Raw genomic sequence first — 18,015 nt, 5'->3', positions numbered from 1 at the left:
AATAAAGATATTTAAGACCTTTGGATCCTTAAAGGATATATATTAAAAAGTTTAAGAATGGAGAAGATATCAACGTACTTTAAAGTTGAATACAACATTTACAAAGGTTTGAAATAAAGCCTGAAAGGGCTCATTTTTATATAAGCAAGAGTCTCTTACTGTAGTGTTTTCTGTTTTTTGCTTTTGGCTGTGCTGCCAGGCATGCGGGATCTTAGTTCCCCAACCAGGGATCGAACCCGTGTCCCCTGCATCGGCAGGCGGACTCTAAACCACTGCGCCACCAGGGAAGCCCTCCTGTAGTTTTTTAAATGATGTGCTCATCATCTATTTCAAAGGGGACAATTAACTAATAAATGTTTAAACTAAATATCAGCTTAAACAATTATGCTAATAATCTAACAGTCAGGAGATTAATATGAAACTCCAAAAACTTACTGTTCTGTTACGAAGAGACTGAAGACCTAATTTATCTGTCATTTCACTAATGGCCATAGCATTCGGCAAATCCTGTTTGTTTGCAAAAAGCAGCAACACAGCATCTCGCAGCTCATCTTCCTGAAGCTGATAATAAAGACATTAACAACTACCAAACTGGAATCCAATTATTGTAACAAACTAAGTAAAACAGGCTTCCTATGTATGTACATCATTTATTCAACATTAAATACATTATCAAACATCAAATCAATAATCATACACCTTCAAGTAAAGCAAAACTATTTTCCAAGTCAATCATCCTATACTCCATTAAGGTAAATCATTCATTCAGTCTTGATGATAATCCATGGAGGGTCAGGATTGGCAAGGACCAGAAACACACATGGGAATAAACATTTATGGCAGGATCTTATGGTACTCAGTAGTAAACATACTTAGACGATGATTCTTTTTGGACTTTTATCCTTTCCAGCCAGTTGGATCAAACGACAGTGGGAAAACAATACAGTGATTAGGGCATTAGTAGTATCATGTAAAATACAAGAATTATACCAAGAGCAGAAGCCGGTGGGAATGAAATACTGATATATGACACAACACTTGGAAACTTATACTAAGTGAAAAGAAACAAAAAGTTTAAAAAGGTAACAAAAGACCACATATTTTATGCAGGTAGGGTAGAATGGGGGAAGGAATGGGGAACAAATGCTAATAGTTATAGGATTTCTTTTTGGAGGTGATGAAAATGTTCTAAAATTCAATTGTGGTAATGATTGTACAATTTTGTATACCAGAAACCACTGACTTGTACATTTCAAATGAGTGAAGTTATGGTATGTGAACTATATCTCAATAAAGCGGTTTACAAAATAAAAAAAAGAGTAGAAGGGGTAATAGTTAACTGAGACAAAAAAAGCACCAGTTACACACATACTGGCACAATGGTTTTACAAACTGCACTCCAGTCTTAGGAGCACTGAATGAGAATATTTCAGTAAATATTTTACACCTACAAGTCTGAAACCATGACAACGCTCCTCTAGCAAAGTTCCTCAACAATTTTCCCCCTCAGGATTTTTAACAGTATGAACATATGAAAACATTTATCCAATATTTGGCAAGGCCAAAATGCCACCATCAACCAAAATGCCACATGCCTTAGGTGGAATTCTTTTACCATGGTTGCTATTATGTAACATTTTGAAGTATATTTTATAGGTATAGTATAGAGAAAACTGAACCCAATGACCTTGGGAACAAGGGATTTGAACCAGGATTCCTAGGTCACAAAAGCTTCAAAACTGGAGATTTTATAATTAGAAAATAAAAGACCGGACTAAAGTAAAAATCCTCAACCAGAGATATGCATCAAAATCACCCATGGAGCATTCTACAAACAAACTGGGCCTTCCTCCCAACTTACTGAAGTAACTGCTCATCCATGAGTTGTTTTAAAAGCTCTACAGGAGATTTTTATTTGCAGTCTTAAGAACTTGTGATAATATATAGTTTTTCAAGGTTCTTTCTAGCTCTAAAAAGTTGATTTATGTAATCAAATTACAGTTAAAATGTACCGACCACTAACACCACCACTATCACCCAGAAAAACATATCTTGGAAATGATAAATTTAAAAACTATTCTCACCATTTTCTGCAGCTCTTCTGCTCCTTCCTGAATTCTTTCACGATCATTGCTATCTACCACAAAAATAAGACCCTGAAATAAATTAAAAGTTAAATTTAAAGCACACACTAAATATGAAACCTAAGTATACAGGCAGCAAAACCACATCAAGAGTTAATAACATGTTAGGAAGAAAGTCTCCTTACAAAAAAAAAAAAAAGGAAAAGACAGGGCATTACAGATTTGAGCACTATTTGTTATTTTAACTTATCAATGTTATTTCCAAAAGAAAATCTACCTCTTAACAACTGATCACTTTTTTCAACTATGCTAAGAAGAATAAATTCTATACCTTTCCCCTACCTTTGCACATTTAAATGCAGGTAAGTAGAAGTAACAAAATGGCCACAAAGTGGGCACAAAAGGAAGAACAACAATCCACAGATCCTAAGGATTCATGAATTTACTAATTGAATTACCTTATTCAAAAGCATGCACAAAATGAAACTAAAAAAAGAAGCGGAAGGAGTGCACTACAGTAGCTTTTATATAGTTCATCAGGAAAAGAGAGTCTTGCTCTAGAATGCTGCCTGCCAGCTCTAGAATCAGGAGAAGAAAGTCTTCAGCAAAATATATCAAGAAAAATTCAAGGCTGACTTGATCGAATAAGAAATTCTTAACAAAAAGGAAGGTAGTAACCATTCTTAAAGATATTCAAATATTAGAATTTTATACTTCAAAAGAAGTGGAATTGGGAAGGAATTAATTGAATTAAGACTCTTCCAAAAACTTTCAAATGGGAAAGTATAAAATTTTCAGTTAGAGAGAGACAGGGCAGATGAATTTTATAGCTTTGTTAAAATCTATTCCTATTACACTAAAGTATATTCTTTAGTATATACACTAAAGTATTATTTTCCCTACAACCCTGACCCCTAAAGTATTTTTAATCATTTGTCACTTTATCATAAACTGTGTTGTACCACTACTGATTTGTGTAAGTCACCAGATTAAATCCACTGACAGATTAATCCCCTCAGTATTACCATAGTACTGAGCTTGCCAGGGTACTTAATAATTATTTTAGGCTACGGTCATTAAATGACCTAATTTTTTTTGGTCTAAAAAACTTGAAACCCATTTCCTTTATCTCTGCAGGAAATCTTAATTTTTAAACATCCTACCCTTTGAAAAAAATTTTGGTGCTCTCAGAGCTAGTATGGCATAGTGGGAAGATACCAAATTCAATGCTTATTAGTTATATAAATTACCTAATCCTTGAACATGCCTCCTCTTCTATAAAATAAAATACCACCAATTTTTTAAGCCTATTTTTAAACATAATCATAGAGGTATAAAAGAATGAAGCATTGTCCTTGGCATATCACGGGCATTTAGTAAATGTCTCCTCCTTTTCCTCCCATCCCCAAAACCATTCTTATTTAGAACCTACTTCTCTAGAAGAGGTAATGCCTCTAAAAGGGATCTAATTTTATCTAGACTACTAACAATCCGTTTTTATCGTTTTAAGATGCAAATAACACTGTCAGTCCCAAAGTAACATTACTGAGAGGGAGGATTATTTGAGAGATTCTAAGTTATTCACTTCCTGGGACAGCACAATCAAGAGTGTAGAAAAGCTAGGATTCTAAAGATAGCTACTCTAAGAAAAGATTACTTAAAAGGCCAAATATTTAGAACAGGAAAATAATTTGAATTATATAATGAGGTAAGAGGAATTTACTACAATAAACACTGTGTCCTGAATTGCTAATAAAAGTTAGAAGCATGGTTAAATGGAATAATTAGTTTCTTTTAAATTTTACAGCTAAAAGAACTGATCATGAGTGCTGCAAAAGACAGCTTTAATAGCTTAGCTGTGATTACATCCGGCAACCTTGATGTAAAGCTTTCTCCGGCAGCCTTGAAGTCCCTAGGAAGTACTTGGATTTCTGTGGGGTTTTAAGATTTTTTTTAATTTGGACCATTTTTAAAGCCTTTATTGAATTTGTTACAATATTGCTTCTGTTTTACGTTTTGGTTCCTTGGCCATGAGGCATATGGGATCTTAGCTCCCTGACCAGGGAATGAACCCACACCCCCTGTATTGGAAGGCAAAGTCTTAACCACTGGACCGCCAGGGAAGTCCCAGAAGTACTTGGACTTTTGATTCTAAGGTGGTCCACAGAGGCCAGGAATGGGTCTAATTGCAAGTTAAAGTAAATTAAAAAGCATTCTAAACAAGTCTAGGGATAAGAGCAGTGTTACCCTTGGTCAAGAATTAAAGGCTTAAAAATAAAAACATGGAAACAACCTATATGCCCATCGACAGATGAATGGATAAAGATGCAGTGCATATATACGATGGAATATTACTCAGCCATAAAAAAGAATGAAATAATGCCATCTGCAGCAACATGGACAGACCTAGAGATTATCATACTAAGTGAAGTCAGAAAGACTAAAACAAATACCATATGATATCACTTATATGTGGAATCTAAAATACGACACAAATGAACATATCTACAAAACAGAAACAGACTCACAGACATAGAGAACAGACTTGTGGTTGCCAAGAGGGAGGAGGAATGGGGGAGGGAAGGATTGGGAGTTGGGATGGGATTAGCAGATGCAAACTAGTATACATAGGATGGATAAACAACAAGGTCCTACTGTATAGCACAGGGAACTATACTCAATGTCCTGTGATAAACCATAATGGAAAAGAATATGAAAAACAATACATATATGTATAACTGAGTCACTGTGCTGTACAGCAGAAATTAACACACTGTAAATCAACTATACTTCAATAAAATTTTTAAAAATAAAAAGAATTACAGGCTTAGGATTAGCAGTTTTACTTCATACCTAAATGTATTTAAAAAGCGTGTTCCCTAAGTGAAATGCCTATGACTTACTTTAAAATAATCCAAATGGTGAAATACATTATAAAGGAGTACTGATTAAAGAATACTGGTCATATCCTAATAATTGAAGTTGGGTAATATCATAGATATGTGGGCGCTTATTATGCTATTCTCTACATTTGTATACATTCAAATATTTCCATAGTAAAGTTTTTAAAAGCATGTAACTCATATCAAAACATCTTTCCTAACCACAGCTTTGTTAATGAACAGAAACATTTTAATTTTTAAATAAAAAAGTATGCCTCTTACTTAACATGACATGCTACTTAAACCTGGTTGTTCCCGCCACTCACCTAGGGTATTCACTGCCACCCGGTGGCAATAAACGTCACTTGTCTACAATGTTATAAGAGCTGGAGATCAAGAAAGACATCTGTACATCTTAAACATATGAAGTGCTTCTAACCTCATACATTATTTTAAAAAAATTTTCTCAATTCCAGTAGTAAACAAAAAATGATAAGAAACCTCTCGTGGTAGAAAACACCAGAGTTGGGAACTACTTGAATAAAAAATGTAAAACAAGAACCAGCTCTCCACTCTTAATTAAGTCATTCCAAGCTTCAGTTTCCTCTTATATAAGAGTTAGACAACCACAGTAGTTCTCAAGAGGGAGCAATTTTGTCCCCAGGAAATATTTTGCAATATGTGGAGATATTTTTGGTTGTTGCAACTGGATTGGGTGGGGGAGACTACTGCTGGCAACTAGTGTGTAAAGGCCAAGAATGCTGCTAAGCATCCTACAATGCAAAGGAGAGCCCTCCCCTCACTCAATGACAAAGAATTAACCAGTCTGAAATGTCAACACTGCTGCTGTTGAAAAACCCTGTACTAGATAGAGCCTTGCTATTCAAAGTAAGGTTCCAAACCAGCAACATCAGCACCACCACCTGAGAACTTGCTAGACATGAAGAATCTCAGGCCTTACTCAGCCAGGTCCCACTGAATTGATCTGTATTTTAACAAATACCCAGGTGATTCATATGCAGATTAACATCTGAGAAACACTACTGATGTCTAGTTTATATCCCCAGAGATTCTTTTTTTTTTTTAACATCTTTATTGGAGTATAATTGCTTTACAATGGTGTGTTAGTTTCTGCTTTATAACAAAGTGAATGTTATACATATGTTCCCATATCTCTTCCCTCTTGCCTCTCCCTCCCTCCCACCCTCCCTATCCCACCCCTCCAGGCAGTCACAAAGCACCTAGCTGATATCCCTGTGCTATGCAGCTGCTTCCCACTAGCTATCTACCTTATGTATATATGTCCATGTGTATATATGTCCATGCCTCTCTCTCGCTTTGTCACAGCTCACTCTTCCCCCTCGCATATCCTCAAGTCCGTTCTCCAGTAGGTCTGTGTCTTTATTCCTGTCTTACCCCTAGGTTCTTCATGACATTTTTTTTTCTTAAATTCCATAAATATGTGTTAGCATACGGTATTTGTCTTTCTCTTTCTGACTTACTTCACTCTGTATGACAGACTCTAGGTCTATCCACCTCATTACAAATAGCTCAATTTCATTTCTTTTTATGGCTGAGTAATATTCCATTGTATATATATGCCACATCTTTATCCATTCATCCGATGATGGGCACTTAGGTTGTTTCCATCTCAGGGCTATTGTAAATAGAGCTGCAATGAACATTTTGGTACATGACTCTTTTTGAATTATGGTTTTCTCAGGGTGTATGCCCAGTAGTGGGATTGCTGGGTCATATGGTAGTTCTATTTGTAGTTTTTTAAGAAACCTCCATACTGTTCTCCATAGTGGCTGTACCAATTCACATTCCCACCAGGAGTTCAGGAGTGTTCCATTTTCTCCACACCCTCTCCAGCATTTACTGTTTGTCGAATTTTTGATGATGGCCATTCTGACTGGTGTGAGATGATATCTCATTGTAGTTTTGATTTGCATTTCCCTAATGATTAATGATGTTGAGCATTCTTTCATGTGTTTGTTGGCAGTCTGTATATCTTCTTTGGAGAAATGTCTATTTAGGTCTTCTCCCCATTTTTGGATTGGGTTGTTTGTTTCTTTGTTATTGAGCTGCATGAGCTGCTTGTAAATTTTGGAAATTAATCCTTTGTAAGTTGCTTCATTTGCAAATATTTTCTCCCATTCTGAGGGTTGTCTTTTGGTCTTGTTTATGGCTTCCTTTGCTGTGCAAAAGCTTTGAAGTTTCATTAGGTCCCATTTGTTTATTTTTGTTTTTATTTCCATTTCTCTAGGAGGTGGGTCAAAAAGGATCTTGCTGTGATTTATGTCATAGAGTGTTCTGCCTATGTTTTCCTCTAAGAGTTTGATAGTGTCTGGCCTTACATTTAGGTCTTTAATCCATTTTGAACTTATTTTTGTGTATGGTGTTAGGGAGTGATCTAATCTCATACTTTTACATGTACCTGTCCAGTTTTCCCAGCACCACTTATTGAAGAGGCTGTCCTTTCTCCACTGTACATTCCTGCCTCCTTTATCAAAGATAAGGTGACCATATGTGCGTGGGTTTATCTCTGGGCTTTCTATCCTGTTCCATTGATCTATCTTTCTGTTTTTGTGCCAGTACCATACTGTCTTGATTACTGTAGCTTTGTAGTATAGTCTGAAGTCAGGGAGCCTGATTCCTCCAGCTCCGTTTTTCGTTCTCAAGATTGCTTTGGCTATTCGGGGTCTTTTGTGTTTCCCCAGAGATTCTGATTCAAGTGGTCAGGTGTTATGATCAGGGCTTTGGGATTTTTAAAACTCCCCAGGTAATTTTAATGTGCAGTCAAATTTGAGAATTCCTGCTCTACAGAATCACTAAGGTCTCTACCATGCCAGCATTATACATACTACATGATAATATAAAAATCATGTACAAATCAACAGAGCAGATTTACCTTAATATATTTTTTCTTAATGTATTTTAATAAAGTAAACACTTAACTGGGTTAAATGAAGGGCTATTAATTGTATTACATTCATTTAAAACTACAATGACAGAAAGTTATACAGATCTTACTTCCTAAACTAAGAATGAAACCAATAGAACTACTGAAGAAACATCTAATTCAACCCTGAGAACCACCCCACGTCATCTTCCAAAATATTACTATGATAATTATGTAACTCTTCCACCCTAAGTTATTTAGCCTACAAAGGCATGAATGAGAGAGTCCACTGAAGAACATGGAAGTAGTGATAAGAAGAATGCCAACTCATGGAGTAAACACCAATATCCAAGTAAACAGTATATATTAACATAAACTTTGGAACATGAAACATATAAATAAAAGTTATAAAAATGTATAGCATTCCTAACTTACCTGGGTATTTTGGAAGTAATGCCTCCAGAGAGGCCTAATTTTATCTTGACCACCAACATCCCATACTGTGAAACAAATGTTCTTATATTCTACTGTTTCCACATTAAAACCTATAGAGAAAAAAGAAAAAAAAAGTTTGCTGCGCACAATGTCATTCAGAAAATAAATCCCTTTATTGTGGAATTCTCCCAGAATTGCTTTTTTTAAAAGTCCTAATAGATAATCAACAAACGTAAAAGCCCAAGACAGTTACAATGATGGCTATATGTCATTGTATATTTGTCCAAACCCAAAGAATGTAGGACAACCCTAAGGTATATGGACTTGGGGTGATTACGATGTGTCAATGTAGGTTCATCTACTGAGTGATGCTGACAATGGAGGAGGCTATGCACGTGTTGGGGGAGTGGATATATGGGAAATCTCTGCAGTTTCCTTTCAATTTTTCTGTGAACCAAAAACTACTCTGAAAAAAAAAATAGTCAGAATTAAACTATATTCTATTTTACTTTATAATACATTATTATGATATAAATTAAAATCACTGTAAACTTTCTTACCAATGGTAGGAATGGTGGTGACTATCTCTCCTAACTTCAGTTTATACAGAATGGTGGTCTTGCCAGCAGCATCCAACCCAACTAGAAAAAGACATTTCAGATTTTAAATCTAGACCAAAAGCACACATTAAGAAACAATTTTACAACAAATTTTTATTTTGAAAGCAAAAGCTGACTGGTCAAGGCACAAATGAGTTAGAAATGAAATCGCCTCATTTCTGATTCCCAAAGGCAACACCTCCTACAAAAGCCTTTCCATTTTTCTTTCTAGACCTAGAGAGACAGCACAAGGTCTAATATCAAGATCTGCTTTGCCACACAATAGTTGAATGGCTTTAAACAAATCACTTTGGGAAAGAGGCCAGAGAAATCAGCTATAAAATAAGGGGACTAGATCAAGTAATCTAAGATCTCTTCCAATTCAAGTCCTCATTAATTCTATGAACTACTACCATTTTTAATAACACAAATTATAGGGCTTCCCTGGTGGCGCAGTGGTTGAGAGTCCGCCTGCCGATGCAGGGGACACGGGTTCGTGCCCTGGTCCGGGAAGATCCCACATGCTGCGGAGCGGCTGGGCCTGTGAGCCATGGCCACTGAGCCTGCGTGTCCGGAGCCTGTGCTCCGCAACGGGAGAGGCCACAACAGTGAGAGGCCCGCGTACCGCAAAAAAAACAAAAAAAAACACAAATTATAAGTTGAATCAGAGAACACATAAAAACAAATTAAGAACTATCTTTAAGATTCAAAAACTCAATTTCCTTTAATATAACAAGCAAATTTTAGGTAAAAGGTCTTGATGCTAGGGGAAAAAATATATATGTAAGAAAGGAAGATGAAGCCAATTTTACCCCTACCTAAATCCATTTCAACATCACATGTGCAGAAATGATAACAAAAGACTGGTTAATTTGGGTTGTAAAGAAGGCCTTGTCATATTCATCTCCAATATAATGTCTAAATTCTTAAAATAATTCTTTTGAGGCAGGCAGATATAAGTAGGGAGGAATGTACTTGTTTCCAAAACAAAAAAAATCCATACTACAACAAGAAGGTATAGAAGAGGGTGAAAAGCAAATTAAATGTTTAAGTATGAATCTCTGAAAAGCTGCATATTCTACATTGTTTGTTAAAGCCTTCATAAATGGAAGGTCAATATCTAAAAACCTCACTGAATATTATTGGTCTAAGGATATCACATTTGGCCACCTAGATTAACACTATCACAGATTTTGAAATCAATTCAACCGAGTATTGATTTAAGCAAGGATAGTTTTCCGTGTTTCTTTGTTTGTTTTTTAAGGATAGTTTTGTTGTTGTTGTTTAGTATTTATATCAGAGCATGACTTAGCACAGGAAACCCTTGCTTAAAAAAAAAAAAAAGATCTCCCTGGAGACTCAGGCATTTTATGCTTTCTTACTCCTCTATCCTCTGATCAAACTCTGTTCCCCACTTCTTCATACTGAGATTGTTTATTCTGTCCAAAATACTATGACACTTCCTAGTCAGAACGAGTAGCCCCCTCACTCACGGGCATAAGAAAAACCAACTGTTAACAGGAACTGTTTTATGTTTTAACCACAGAACAGAAGAGCAAACATATCAGAAAACATAATTCTAAAAATATACAAAGAAACAAAAGCAGCTACCTTAGAGTTTGGCATCTTTAATAAAAATATAGAAAATGAGGAGGTGAACAACAGGATATTTTCATTGTTAGAAAAAGCTAAGTCCCTTAGAGCCTAAGTCCTCCTCAGGAGATTTTGATCAAATTTTAAAATAAAGCAAAATTCACCTTTAGCTAAGTCCAAATGCCATTAGCCCAGGTAGGAAGAACTGAAACTGAAATAATGATTACAAAAAACACTTGTGTTAAGTTTTGAGAACTAAGGTACACACCAGTCCTCACTGGTGGTCCAACTTGACCTCAGACCTTAGTTTAAAAAAAACGTAGGGCTTCCCTGGTGGCGCAGTGGTTAAGAATCCGCCTGCCAATGCAGGGGACAGAGGTTCGAGCCCTGGTCTAGGAAGAGCCCACATGCCGCGGAGCAACTGAGCCCCTGCGCCACAACTACTTAGCCTGCGAGTCACAACCACTGAAGCCCGCACTCCACAAGAGAAGCCACCACCATGAGAAGCCAGCGCACCGCAACAAAGAGCAGCCCCCGCTCACCGCAACTAGAGAAAGCCCGTGAGCAGCAACGAAGACCCAACGTAGCCATAAATATATAAATAAATAAATTAAATAGTGTTGTATAAATGCAAACCAGAAGGTTTTTTAAAGGTATTTCTATTGTGAGATTTAAGATGCACAAATTAATGTATATCATCACTCATTATATAGTTCCTCACTCAAAAATATGTTGGTCTAACAATTCTGTGCCCATTTAGTGATTTCTTAAGTATGTATTTCCTTACTGTTGCAATATTTGGCAATGAAATTTCTCCACAAAATGAAACTATAACCAATTCTCAACTAGCCAAGATAAGACTCTAATCTGTACAGTCCAGTAACGTCCTCCCCTCCCTCTCACCCTCATAAACAAGTCACTGTTTTGAAAGATATACTGGAATTACTTGTTCTCCTTGACTGGACCTGCACTTTAACCAGAGTGTTAAAAGCAGCAAAACTTTCCCCAAAATCTTTGCCAATCATTAAAAAGTATGTCTACCAAATTAAGGCAGCAAGAAATACTTATATTTTAAGTTTTAAAATTAGATTCCAATTATCTCAACTTGGAGAAACAACCAAACGCAGAAAAGAAAACGACTGAGAATAAAAAAGTATATTTTCAGTTAAGTTTCAGTTAGGATATTTTTTTTTTTTTTTCTTTTTGTGGTACGCGGGCCTCTCACTGCTGTGGCCTCTCCCGTTGCGGAGCACAGGCTCCGGACGCGCAGGCTCCGGACGCGCAGGCTCAGCGGCCATGGCTCACGGGCCCAGCCGCTCCGCGGCATGTGGGAATCTCCCGGATCGGGGCACGAACCCATGTCCCCTGCATAGGCAGGCGGACTCTCAACCACTGCGCCACCAGGGAAGCCCCAGTTAGGATATTTTTCTTCATGTTTTATCTCTCAAATTTTCTACAAGGAAGCTTGAAAAAAACTTCATAATTTTTCAATAATTAAAAATTGAGTGCTTATTGTGTTCCAAACACAATACTAGGTGATTCCATACATTTTGTAATTTAATTCTCACAATAACTCTCCATTTTTCAGATGCAAAATCTGAGATTCAGAAACATCCCCAGAATCACAGGAGTAGTAAAACAGATTTTAAAACCCTAGGTCTTTTGGAGAAATTAGATACATATATAGCTGTGGGAATGGAAAATGGTGTAGCTGCTTTGAAAAAGTTTGTCAGTTCCTCAATATGTTAAACATAGTTAACAACGACCCAACAACCCAATAGATAAGCTATTCCTAGCTTATCTACCCAAGAAAATTAAAAACCCAATAGATAAGCTATTCCTAGCTTATCTACCCAAGAAAATTAAAAACATATGCCCACACAAAAACTTTTCATGAATGTTCACAGCAGCATAATTCATAAGAACCAAAAAGTGGAAACAACTACATTTCCATCAACTGATGAATGATAAACAAAATGTGGAATATATCCATACAACAGAATTACTATTCAGCCATAAAAAGGAATGAAGTACTGATACGTGTTATAATATGGATGAATCGTGAAAACACGCTAAGTGAAAGAAGCCAGACACTAAAGGCCACATATTGTATGATTCTGTTATATGAAATATCCTGAATAAACAAGCCCATAGAAACAGAAAGCAGAAGAGTGGTTGCAAGAGGGAGGGGTGAGGAGGGGAGTGACTGCTATCTTGTGTGGGGTTTCTTTCTGGGCTGATGAAAATGTTCTAGAATTAAGACAGTGGTGGGAGTTCCCTGGTAGCCTAGTGGTTAGGATTACGGGCTTTCACTGCCCCGTGGTCCAGGTAGATCCCCAGTCCCGCAAGCTGTGCGGTACCGGGGAGGGGGACAGTGGTAATGGTTACACAACTTTATGAATATACTAAAAACCACTGAACTGTACACTTTTAAGGAATAGTATGTGAATTACATCTCAATTTTTTTTTAATTAAAAAGAAACAATCCTAAGTCTGATGCCAGAGCTCTCAAATAGTATTCATATATTGCCATCCTGCCCTTAGGGTTTTTTGGTGGACACGCACTATCTTAATATTTTATCTAATTCCTCAGAGGTTTGACCATCAAAACTGAAATTGAGGCTACCAGATGTACAGAAAAACTATAATGACCTTGAGTTTTGCTTCTACCTAACAGGTCAGGAGTATCAGCACTTTCATCAATGTGTTAATTAACAGCAAATTATCAGCCTCTGATAGTCATACTTTATAATAATGCAGGAGGGTACACCTAAGGGTGGTTGTATCAACTTCTAATGGCATGAAGCTAAGGATTTTTGCCTTTTCTACTGTTTACCTATATCACATAGCTAATCAGAAGACACGCCCCCCCCTTTTTTAAAGGCTGGCAATTATGTTTTCAACTAATGACCTGAGAAGATGGTCATAATAAACTAAGTCAAAAGGACTACAATTTTGGAGAAACAAAAACCTCCTCTTAAAGGCTGAGAGTAAATATAACAAACATTAAAAGTGGAATGGTGGAATGATAAGAAATTATCACTTTATTGTTTTTCATGTTTTCTAAATTTAACAATAAGGACATTATTTTTAGAATCAGGACCAAAAATTTAAAATTAAATAGTAAATGTATTTATAAAATATGCTAGGAAAAAAGTATGAGACACCACTCACTTTAAAATATTGTTAGTATTTTTCAAATTGGGAAAAGATCCTTTCCTCCAAAACCTCTCTGGTCCCAAAAAGCCACTGTCACATGAAAGACAACACAAAACTACATTGGTATGTATTAGCAATCTTTTCGAAAGCAATACTTTCTCAGCTTTTCAACGGGCAAGAACTTGCAAGTTCAAAGAGAGGAGAATTAGTATTTCCTCTACAGAACATACTGTTTCAAATATAAACAAAATTTGGGCAGTCATTTACCAAAATTACATCTCACCACAGATATGGAGATCAGACTTAAAACAGGATAATGATGGACTACATGAGAAATCTAAGGTGAAAACTGGTCATCTTTGAATTTAAGCTCAATAATATCATTTACAAGATTTTTTTCTGTAAAACTACAAAATTTCTGTCAATCTATAGTTTAAGTGATGTTACATTTGATACATTGTGTTGATTTTAAATTTTTTTTTTTTTTTTTTGCGGTACGCGGGCCTCTCACTGTTGTGTCCTCTCCGGTTAAGGAGCACAGGCTCCGGACGCGCAGGCTCAGCGGCCATGGCTCAGGGGCGTAGCCGCTCCGCGGCATGTGGGATCTTCCAGGACCGGGTCACGAACCCATGTCCCCTGCATCGGCAGGCGGACTCTCAACCACTGCACCACCAGGGAAGCCCGATTTTAAATTTTTTAATTAGGGAATTCCCTGGCGGTCCAGTGGTTAAGACTCCATGCTTCCAACACAAGGGACGTGGGTTCCACCCCTGGTCGGGGAACTAAGATCCCGCATGCCTCACAGCACGGTCAAAAAGAAAACAAAATTTTAATTAGTTAACAACATAAGCTGCAACTTCAAACACCTTTTAAAATTACTTTAACTTTTAGGAAAGTGTGTACAAATAAAATTTAAAACTTCTCCAACAGTAATTTGGCAAACCAGATTCAATAGCTAACTGCTATCTTTCAACATTTTAAAATGGTCACTGACTCAAGAAAGCATGAATTTTACTAAGCCATATAAAGGAAAAGGAAGAACACATGCCTGTCAAAGAAAATTAATATGGAAAAAACAATCATTAATTGGTAATTCTAAACTAGGATAGGGGCAGACACATTAAGAGTGATCTATTATATATGCTATCACTCATAAAGCTAGATATAAAAATCTAAGAATGATCAAACCCCCAAATCACCTATTTCACTATCCATACACATATTCTCCATAAGGTTATACTTCCTTTGATGAGCTACCATAAAAGGTGACCTTGTGACTAACCTGTTTTTAATCAAGGAAACCTAATTATCCTAAGTTAAAGTGCAAAACAAGAACAGCAAACCTGAGTAATAAAACATTTAACATGAATGAATAATTTCAAATCATGACTTCTATTCCCTGCACAAATGCACAAAGTTACTTTTCTTCTTCCATTTTCTATCAATCATTTCTGGGGAGTAAAGGAGAGAAATGCTTCCCTAATATAGTAAATATATTAAAGTGCTTATAGCGTATATAATTCTACCTTTCTTCTCCCTCTGAAACTGTCAGCCGTCACAAAAAACTAGTGAAATGAGAAACAACAATTTACAAAAAATCTTAAGTAAAATACTACACATTACATTTCAAATATAACACACTACACTTCCAGGAACAGAACCACGTACTAGCTAATCTCTTTAAGGAACAGGCTGGAAATCATTTAGCACAGTCCAAAGTTCTCCCAGTGACTTCAGATCCTTTTTTAGACGGTCGATTTTCAGGCACTTTTAAAGAGTAAATAATATGTTTACCCTGCTAAAATAATTCTTTTTCATAATTGAAACCTGACAAACTTTGAAAGAGAAAACATTTTCATTTATCTTTGTGAATGAATTATCAACAATTGTTTCATGGATTGTGAATAAGCTGCAATAAGAGGAAAGTGAAAAAAGAACCAAATGTGCACACCCTTTATCTTCACATACCTTGAAATACTACTGAACCTTGCTTTGGGAAACTTTCAAATAAAACCTCCCCCACTGCACTTCTCTAGAAAACAAGCTAATGAACCAACAAAATTCAATGTTTAAAGTTAGCGAGGCTAATTATAGCATTATTTAGGTCCATGGAGCTTAGCTGTGATGTAAAGACTACTCACAGTACTATGAGGGAGGCATTGCTTACATCACTCAAGTGACAAGCCCCTTCTCCCTCAGCAGAGCGAAAAACCGACCCTAAAAAGCAATTTTTAAAAAGCCCATTTTCCATAAGAATTTTTAAAAAACACCCTTGTAATTACTGCTTAACAAGGCCTCCCTAAAGTTATGCGTCAAGATGTTCACTTACTGAAAATCTGTCACCGGCTTAAAAGAATTAGTTTCTAAGCCTTTTTTTTTTTCATTAAACTTTAGCCAGCTGTATAAAAACTGCATAGTTTTAAAACCAAAGGGAGTAAACCAAATATATTTAGCCCTTGAGAGTGGCCAAACGAAACATTCATGATAAACTCAGTTTTCAGGAACATTAATACGGAAAAGAAAAAAAATATGAGGCGGAATCCTGAGCGAAGCAAAGTTTAGCGAAGTGAGCGCTGAGGACTCCGGACTCTACTGAAACCGTGGGTGCTCCCCTGCCACCGCACTGGGCCCGGTCACTTCCTGCCCCGGCCGGCTCCGGGCTCTCGGCGACCGCTCGCTCACACACCATTGGAGTGTGCAGAGTGTGTACACGGGGCAGAAAAGGGGAGGAGGAAGGCTGGAATCGCTCGGCCTCCCTCCCGACCGTTGCCCACACCCGGGGAAGAAGGGAGCCAGATCGCACTCACAGAATGGGCCTCGCCAGTGTCTTTCGGGTTCGGCAAGATCCGACAGTTCGCTACTCTCACATCTCCGCCAAACTGTGTCGGGCTTTCAATAAGACCACGAAGAGAAAGCCAAACCCAGAAGGAGGAAACCTTGCCCGCGGCCCCGTTCCAGCCTCTTCGACAGATCTCGGGCGACCGCCCACCCTTCGCCCCATTGTTCCCCCTTAAGAATTCCTCCCGACCCCCAGCCCGCCGCCCCTCCCCCACCACAGCTGACGGGGGGTAAAAAAACAGGCCCCGAGGCCGCCCCAAGCGTAGAGACTCGGCCGCCCCACCAGGGCCTGGCCTCTTCCCTCGGGCCCTGACTCACCCATCAAAATGCGCATCTGCTTCTTGCCGAAGAGACGGGAGAAGAGAGAGGAGATGGTGAGGCCCATGGCGGTAGTGGCACTTGCGATGGGCAGAAGCAGAAGGGGTTTGGCGCGACCCCGAGCCTTCTTTCACGCTCCCGGCAAACTCAGGAAGGAAAGAGGAGCTGAGGGCCGCAGGGACGGCTCGCCAGCCGATGTGTAGGACGGAGCTCCCCTCCGGGAAGGAATTAGCGGGGTGATGACCTGCTTGACGACTGGCGGGGCTGCTCCGGCTCTGGCGTTAAATCTTCGGCTATGCCACGTCACGCGGCAGCCGCGGCGACTCCGGCAGCGGCCCGGCCCCTCCAACGCGGACAGAATCGCGTCACCGTCGCCCCATCCCCCTGCGCTTCCGGCGCTGCCCGAACCAGTGCGCCTGCGCACCAGGGGAATTGGCCATCTTCGCTGACTTGCGCCGCTGGCCGGCGTCACCCCCCCGGACGTGGCTCCTGGAGTTGGGCGAGGCCAGTCAGCCCCTGTGTAAAGGGCGACGGACACGGTCCCACACTGCCTCGCTTCATCACGTCCAATCAGACTCAAGGAGGGACGTTTCTGCGCAGAGAAATGCATCCTGGCGGTTGTATTCCTTGCTTCCGGAAAGGCGGGCTGTGCATTATGGGTTCGGTAGTGAACCTCCGTTCTTTCCGCCTCTTCAAGGGAACGCGCGTAGGGGATTTCCTGCTCTACGAAGGTACGCGGTTCACGCACGGGACCACACACTTGCCCTAACGGAGGGGTGAAAACGGGCCCTGCTTTCCCAAGAGATAACTTGTTAAAAGCTGACGTGCAGGGGCAGAGGCTGTAGCAACCCCATATGAAGGTAGGCCTAAACACCTCGGTCCCCACGCCGGGTTATACTGAAGATCCCTAATCCTTTGTCAGAACAAGAGAACTCCGAGACATTTTCGTCGACTATTGAAGCTTTTTAAGAGAAGCCAACGGGGAAGGCTTTTCTTGTATCTCTTCTCTCCCAGAAGAAGCATGGAAGATTTATTCCCGATGTTAAGAAAGTGGAAAGCCTCCTCACTTAAAAAATATTTACGATCTTAGTGTTTTCCTGACTACAAAATAAAGTATACATCTTGTTTAAAATACATGTCTACACATATATCCGTAAGTTCCCCACAGTCTTCGCCTCCTACATACTTCCTCCATACTGTTG

At 38.6% G+C, this 18,015-nt stretch overlaps 1 protein-coding gene across 2 annotated transcripts in view; it reads right to left on the bottom strand.

Moving 5' to 3' along the window:
* Positions 1–17,296, bottom strand: part of ARF4 (ARF GTPase 4) — a 1,077,785-nt gene extending 1,060,489 nt beyond the window's left edge. For both annotated transcript variants that reach the window (XR_014326549.1, XM_082849016.1), the window contains exons 1-5: positions 16,814–17,296; positions 8,867–8,947; positions 8,307–8,416; positions 2,085–2,156; positions 436–561 (exon numbers count right to left, since the gene is read on the bottom strand). Coding sequence is in view for 1 of the 2 variants with exons in the window: in XM_082849016.1 (XP_082705142.1) it covers positions 436–561; positions 2,085–2,156; positions 8,307–8,416; positions 8,867–8,947; positions 16,814–16,880 (456 nt within the window). In the remaining variant the exon portion in view is untranslated. The remainder of the gene's footprint in view (positions 1–435; positions 562–2,084; positions 2,157–8,306; positions 8,417–8,866; positions 8,948–16,813) is intronic.
* Between the last annotated feature and the right edge of the window lie 719 nt (positions 17,297–18,015).

The sequence above is a fragment of the Leucopleurus acutus genome, assembly GCF_964270905.1.
Source record: "Leucopleurus acutus genome assembly, chromosome: 10".
NCBI classification, from domain to species: Eukaryota; Metazoa; Chordata; class Mammalia; order Artiodactyla; family Delphinidae; genus Leucopleurus; species Leucopleurus acutus.
The sequence above is the reverse complement of the archived record's forward strand: the minus strand, read 5'-3'. Positions and strand labels throughout refer to the sequence as shown.